The sequence below is a fragment of the Littorina saxatilis genome, linkage group LG2 (genome assembly GCF_037325665.1).
Source record: "Littorina saxatilis isolate snail1 linkage group LG2, US_GU_Lsax_2.0, whole genome shotgun sequence".
Classification (NCBI taxonomy): Eukaryota; Metazoa; Mollusca; class Gastropoda; order Littorinimorpha; family Littorinidae; genus Littorina; species Littorina saxatilis.
Genome location: NC_090246.1, coordinates 82,678,084 through 82,685,794, shown reverse-complemented (window position 1 = coordinate 82,685,794; position 7,711 = coordinate 82,678,084). Strand labels below are relative to the sequence as shown.

Sequence of the window (7,711 nt, the reverse complement as noted above, 5' to 3'; positions counted from 1 at the left end):
GCACACACACACACACACACACACACTTGTGCGCGCGCAAATAGACAGAGCAAAAAAGCGTATGGGTGATATACTAAACAAAAACTTCCTCCGATTTTATCTTTACCCCCCCCCCCCCCACACACACACACACACACACAACACACACACACACACACACACTATGTTATTCGTTTGATATAGATAACGTTTTATACATTGCCTTTTAAAACATATACTTTGGTATGCAAGTTTGGCAATTTTGGCACGATGTTCGCGATTTATTTCCCTATTCAGAAATGCCATTGAGTGCATTTTGCTTATGTTTATTCGTTATGTAGCCTGCGCTTGTATATACTGCATATTTATTTCATCCGTGAATTATTTGTAAAAGTGCAACACATTCATAAAAAATGGAAGTTACCAAACGGAGTCGATCGTGTTTTTAATTACTATATGTAAGCCCAATTTGTGCACTTTACTCTTATTACCATAAACATGTTGGATTTTTTAAAGATTTTTATGGTTTGTTTTTTGTAATAAAAGTAACTTGCCTTCACGGTAGATCAGTTTTCAGACGACTCATCAAAAACGTCCGTGACAGTCTTAGCATTATGATTATATTGATAGCGATGCTGCTGTTGATGATGTTTATGATTAATACATATTTGTTGAACTATATCATATGTACAATTCTCGAAGAAGCCGATTCCATAGCAAAGTTAATGACAGTCATCGAAAGCAACACAGCTGGGGGAATTACATGTTTTGTATCTCTGCTATCATCGTGCCTTTTTACACAAAAGGACAACTGCTGTGCGAATATATAGGCTATTCCACAGGTGATTTACCCTCTTGTGTTGTAAATACATAGTTTATGTGAAAATAAAAGTGCACATGGCTGAATATACTTTTTCATGTAATAAAGTAGGCTAGTTTGTGGGTTTTTTCATGACTGACAAATGGCCATCATATGTTTTGCCCAGACTTTAGTTGTTACCATAAAAGAAAGATAAATATCAGGTACCTGCGTGGTTTTATCAGCTGCTTAGTTTGGGCATATATAGCTTGGTTTAACCATGTTTTATTCACTTATGGTTATCTACAATCGTTTCAGACAAAAACAACATGTAGAACTATAACAAGCAAAACGTTCATGGACACGCTCTAGAAAATTAGAAACAATAGATAGCTTCCTTCTCATGTAAATGACCATGTAATACACCACACATCTGGCCAGGCTTTTACACACAAAAAAAGGACATTCTTGCTGATGGACGCAAACCAAAAACATATTCAGCCTGGCTGCTTTCTGTGCAAAATGGGAATATGTTGCTGATTTGATGTCGGACATTGACACGGGGGTCAGTTGAGCCAGGATATTAAATGGGCGAAGTCCACTTCACGAAACGCGCTGCACGAAGCTTTGGCGTTGATTTTTTTGGTTAAAAAGACCTCGCGAAGTCAACTTTGGACTCTGTTAAGGACAGCCTTTTAAGCTAAGTCCTTTGATTAGGCCTAAAAATAAAAATAGGTGTGGTTACGGTAACCCAACCTACCCTATTTTTAGGTGCCGACCCTATAACTTTTTATTACATTTGTTAAAAAAAATAAATTAAAATTTTTTTTTTTTTAAAAACAGTGCAGAAAACGCAATGAAAGCGAAAGCGCTCGAGTCGCACACTTATTTCCCTGTCAAGTAGGTTTAATTTGTACACATTAGCAAAGTAGTAAAAAAAAAAAAAAAGTGATTGCCTACCTTCCTACCCTATTTTTTTTGGCTATGTTACCTTAACCACACCTATTTTTTTTTGTGCCTTAGGGTCATTTGAGCGTGGACGATGTCATGAAAAGAATAAAGAGGTCTGCTAACAGTACATTCAACCACAGAAAAACAACAATTAACAGCAGTGGAACGTATAATTCATCTTTATTTCCCCTTTTCGCGCAGATCATTATTTACTCAACCACAAAAACAATAACGCCAGCATGGGTGATTTTGTATTACTTCATTCTTAATTTTTAGAAAATAGATCCTAAAACTTGAGTTTGAACAGCGTGTTTCTTGTTATTCAAGGCGTGCTTTGCGTTTTAGATCTTATGACCTATGGTACATTAAATAACACAATTTTATGACTTTGTCTTTTAGTTGTCTGTGCGTGTGCGTGCGTGCGTGTGTTTGTGTTGTTTGTTTTGGCTTATTGTTTTTGAAACTGCAATGTTTTCATAGCGTAAATTGGAGTGCTGGGTGCAAGATCAGGCTTAACTGTGAATGAGCTGATGAAACTATACGAGTCAGTTACGTCGGTTTCTGACGTGAGCAAACTTTTTCGCCTGCCCCCAGCACTTTCCATTAGTAAGCAAACACCAATATGTCTACCCAACTACTCCATTTACGTCTTAAGTCCTCATCCACCCCTGCCTAGAACACACACACGCACGCACGCACACTGATACACACACACATACACACTCACACGCACATACACACACGCACACACACATACACACACCCACACACCCACACACACACACATACACACTCACACATTTGCACAAGTAAACGACTGAATTGTTATTGAGATACATGTTGCCTACGAAGCGACATCAAAACAGTGCTAGAATACTGTCTTCGACATTTTGGACAACAATTGAGCGAATCTACATACCCACAAAAGCATCTTGAGTGAAATGGTTATACATCACGATTCTGCAGAATTAAATCAGTTATATTAAGAAAGACAACACACCAGAGTATGTATGGCAGCAAGAGCGAGTTGATGAAGGAAAATTGCGCGTTTACATAGAAAGCTAAGATTTTGAAAGTTAAACGTTCCTCCGATTGGTTATTCATGGAGGTCAATGAATCCCACAAATCCTTATCAATCAATCCTCGCTTGATCCGAGAATAAAAGAGACAATGAACCTAAAGTAATAACAAATGCACTTAACAAAATCGCATACGATAAAAAGATGCCATGGAATAAGTTACAACTCACTTGATTCCAGACAAAAAATGCACCAAAACACTCTGGCGCTTCAACCTTGTCGTAGTTCAACTCATATTGTCAAGAAGTGTACTGTACAGCACAAGTAGAACAGGCATTGTTCCGGACAAGTTGAGAGCATAATAAGATTCCAATACCTCGATCACAACCTATACATTTCGGTGACACTCTTGCTCTTACGCTACCCCGTGAACTGAGAAATTGCAGCGTTGTCCTCTTTTAAAATCAGTACTTTTCAGAGAAAGTTTGAAAACGAACAAAAGACACCTAATACACCGTGTTGAATAAAACACTGTTTAAACCAACCTCGATCTAGTAATAACTCTATCACGTTTGTGTGGGTTGTGGAAGAGTTGCTTTTTCTTGGAAACACTGAAGCAAACTACACGTGACGTTGTCGCCTAATCACAAGTGATGGGCGTGTCTCCATGCGTGGTCGGCGATCTGTTCATGTGAATGACAGACATCCCGTGGAACGGGGTGGGAATTAACTGCGATTAGTGATTTCTGTCCGCTCAAAAGGACTCTATTATTTCTTTCGAAAGTAGGCACATCGAAGCTGAGTGCCGGCATTGTCGAAGTGATCGCGTTCCTCAGTGCACAGACCGAGCTGAGTGTCGGCATTGCCGATGTGATCGCTTTCCTCAGTGCACAGACCGAGCTGAGTGTCAGCATTGCCGATGTGATCGCTTTCCTCAATGCACAGACCGAGCTGACTGTCGGCATTGCCGATGTGATCGCGTTCCTCAGTGCACAGAACGAGCAGAGTGTTGGCATTGCCGATGTGATCGCGTTCCTCAGTGCACAGACTGAGCTGACTGTCGGCATTGCTGATGTGATCGCGTTCCTCAGTGCACAGACCGAGCTGAGTGTCGGCATTGCCGATGTGATCGCGTTCCTCAGTGCACAGACCGAGCTGACTGTCGGCATTGCCGATGTGATCGCGTTCCTCAGTGCACAGACCGAGCTGACTGTCAGCATTGATGATGTGATCGCGTTCCTCAGTGCACAGACCGAGCTGAGTGTCGGCATTGCCGATGTGATCGCTTTCCTCAGTGCACAGACCGAGCTGACTGTCGGCATTGCCGATGTGATCGCGTTCCTCAGTGCACAGACTGAGCTGAGTGTCGGCATTGCTGATGTGATCGCGTTCCTCAGTGCACAGAACGAGCTGAGTGTCGGCATTGCCGATGTGATCGCGTTCCTCAGTGCACAGAACGAGCAGAGTGTCGGCATTGCTGATGTGATCGCGTTCCTCAGTGCACAGACCGAGCTGACTGTCGGCATTGCCGATGTGATCGCGTTCCTCGGTGCACAGATCGAGCGACCACGTGTGTAGACACGCCTCTCGTTATATGTGTGATTGGCGTACACTGTCAAGCGTACCTTGCATGCCTAGTATTTCCAAGGAAAAGCAACTCTTCTGCAACTGCGCGTGAACGTCTTAGAAAAGTTGCCAAATACAGCCTGGGGCAGTAAAGGCATCAACAGATGAAGCAGGAGGTGTTTTTTTTTCTTTGGAAGTGTATTCCATTATCCTTCTTCCGCAACTCATGAAAACAGACAGTTATTTCCAGAATTCGTCTATTATTCTTATTATCATGGTGAGCTTATATAGCGCGAACCACAATTAACTGTGCTCTCCGCGCTTTACATACTAATTTCTGCCGTGTGAAATGGAATTTTTTACAGACAGACAGACAAACAAACATTTTTTACACACAATATATAACGCATTCACATCGACCAGCAAACCTCAAGCCTGTTAGGCGAAACTTTACCTTTCACGGCCTTTATTCCAAGTCACACGGGTATTTTGATGGACATTTTTATCTATGCCTATACAATTTTGCCAGGAAAGACCCTTTTGTCAATCGTGGGATCTTTAACGTGCACACCCAATATAGTGTACACGAAGGGACCTCGGTTTTTCGTCTCATCCGAAAGACTAGCACTTGAACCCACCACCTAGGTTAGGAAAGGGGGGAGAAAATAGCGGCCTATCACAACGCAAAAACTCAAGCTCCAATGAAACCATGTACCCATGTACCCTGAAACGTCAGTATTGTCCCCTTCACCAATCAGATTGTCAAGTCGTGTACATTTTCCCTATTAGTCAAACTGATACATTTGGAAACAGGACACACATGCAGGGAAGTTTTCGTCTTTCAAAATCAGATTGTCTACTACATAGTACACATCCGCTTTGGCCAACAGAGAAAACTCAAATCAATTTATCAACATGGTGATATCTTATCACAACAAGCCCCCGAGCATTATTTTGTGTCTCATTATAAATCTTCACCGCTGTCCTCTTCAGATTGTTCACAGGTTTCCGGTCAGCGGGTTGGTCGCTTGTAGTGTCGCATTTTTGTAGCAACAGGGCACGTCAATTTTGTGATAGGGCAAGTCAATTTTGCGACACATCAGTCGCGACGAAACATTCTATTATACATGTATGTCCAAATCAAGAATTGTCAAGAATCAAGAATCATACCGGCGTTCCAATAATTCAACCTTTCTTCTTTTGTTTTTCATTCAGAATAGCTTTGAGCGTCTGTGGAACTAAATGTTTCGACGAGCCATTCAAACTTTGTTCTGAGCAACTTCTTTTTGGTGCCCACCTCAATGTCATTGACAAAACAGTTAAACATGTAATACCCAAACTTCAATCACATCAAACTGACCACTCAGTGAGACGACTCTTGTTCCAGACTTTCCCTGTGTGTGTGTGATGGGGCACGCAGTGATGACCATCGCTGTGAGAAGATCATGTAGAGTTTTACGACACTGTTCTTAAAGATCCAATTCTGCTCTTCCATCTAAACACATACTACGTGCCTGCGCAGAGATAAGATCCTTTTACCACAGCTGACTATTTCAGTGAGACGACTCTTGCTCCATGACTTCCCTGTGTGTGTGATGGGGCACGCAGTGATTGTACGACCCTGTTCTTAAAGATCCAGTTCTGCTCTTCCCAGATAAGATCTCTTTATTACAGCTGACTATCTCAGTGAGACGACTCTTGTTCCAGATCTCCCCTGTGTGTGTGATGAGACACGCAGTGGTGACGCCCATCGCTGTTAGAAGAGTCCGTGGTGTTGTACGACGAATTTCTTAAAGTTAAAGATCTGGTTCTGCTCTTCCATCTAAACACACAGAGCATGCCTTTGCAGAGATAGGATCTCTCTATCAGTGAGACGACTCTAGTTCCAGAACTTCCCTGTGTGTGTGATGAGACACGCAGTGGTGACGCCGATCGCTGTTAGAGGAGTCCGTGGTGGTGTAGGACGACGACCTCAACGACCCAGTCTTCTCCCTGATCCACACACACACCAGGTGCCGGAAGGGACGCCACAGCAGGAAGTAGAAGAGGAAGTTGGAACAGCAGCTGAGGATCACCACAGTGTCTGCCGCGGCCGCCACACGGATGTCCGTGTCAGGGTCGAACAGCTCGATTTGTGTCAGACGGATCAGGAAGATAACGCTTGGAACGAGCATGCTGACTGCGTACCAACCGCTCAGACCCAGAACCAAGGCCGACAACTGCTGCTCCGCCGTTGTGTTCTCTCCCTTGGGTCTGACGCTGCGGAGGCGGAGGCGGCACAGGATGACGGCGAAGACGACGTTGATGACGATGATGGCGACGAAAGGGAGGAGGTAGAGGAGGAGGAGGGAAATATAGAGGGTGAAGACGAGACCGAACGTGGTGAGGTTACGGTCACCCAGACAACCGTCTCCCACACTGTAGCCGTTGATAAGATCCACGACGTAGGGGACAGTGAAGAGAACTCCCAAGACCAGAATCACACAGGACCTCTTCAGAGCGAAGCCCACGGTGAGACGGCTGTGAGCCAGGAAGGGGAAAGCGATGGAGACGCAGCGTTCAGCGCAGATATCCACCGTGGTGTAGGTCGCTCCCCACAGCGTCAAATTCCTCAACGCCAGGAACACTTTGGTGGCAGAACTATCCCACGAGTCTACCAGAGCGAGAGCGGCCAGTACGAGGGATGACAGAAGAAAGAAGACATCGTAGAGAGCCACACACGCCAGCAGTACACAGCTGGACGATCTCAGCTTTCTGCCCACGCACACCACTGCTGCTATCGTGGACCCAACCGCGCCGACTATGCAGAGGACGATCTGTAGCCAGAAGACGACGTCCAGGAAGGCCTGGAGATCTGCTGTCAGTTCCACGCACAGACCTAGGTTCTCCACGATCGTGTACACAAACATTCGATACGCCGACACATGATTGTTTCTTGAAATTTCTATCAACTTCATTTTGACAGGTTGATGTTTTTAAGTCTTTCAACTTGAAAACTTTGAAACTGATTGTGTGTGTTTCTCAAAAATCATAAAAACTAGACTAAAGTGAAGCTCATGCTGTATTGTAATCCTCAACAACCATGGGAATTTCTCGTTTGAAGTACTGAATGGACGAGAAATGTCAATGCTGGTGAGATCGGTTTTGTACTTAAAGAAGATCTGCTTACAAGAAATCGTATTTCCTAAACCAACTTGCTTCGTTAGCCAGATTGCACAATCTGACACGACTCGAAACCATGACACACGCAGTATGTCTGGACTTTGTCCACAACTTTTTTGGTCAAGATAAAATGCTTCCGCGCTTCCTCGTTCGTCATTGAACGCAAACACGCACACACTGGAGACGTTTTGGCATAAATGATAAAACGACAGTTTCATTCAGGAAGCGTTTTCAC

At 43.8% G+C, this 7,711-nt stretch overlaps 1 protein-coding gene across 1 annotated transcript; it reads right to left on the bottom strand.

The window, feature by feature from the left end:
- Window positions 1-4,331: 4,331 nt before the first annotated feature.
- LOC138959916 (probable G-protein coupled receptor B0563.6) lies at window positions 4,332-7,711 on the bottom strand. The gene has a single exon (XM_070331589.1). The coding sequence runs from the start codon at window positions 7,269-7,271 to the stop codon at window positions 6,180-6,182; it is 1,092 nt and encodes a 363-aa protein (XP_070187690.1). The 5' UTR covers window positions 7,272-7,711; the 3' UTR covers window positions 4,332-6,179.

What these genes read in the sequence shown, in the direction of transcription:
- LOC138959916 (XM_070331589.1), bottom strand. Translation starts at nt 7,271, where the DNA reads ATGAAGTTGATAGAAATTTCAAGAAACAATCATGTGTCGGCGTATCGA.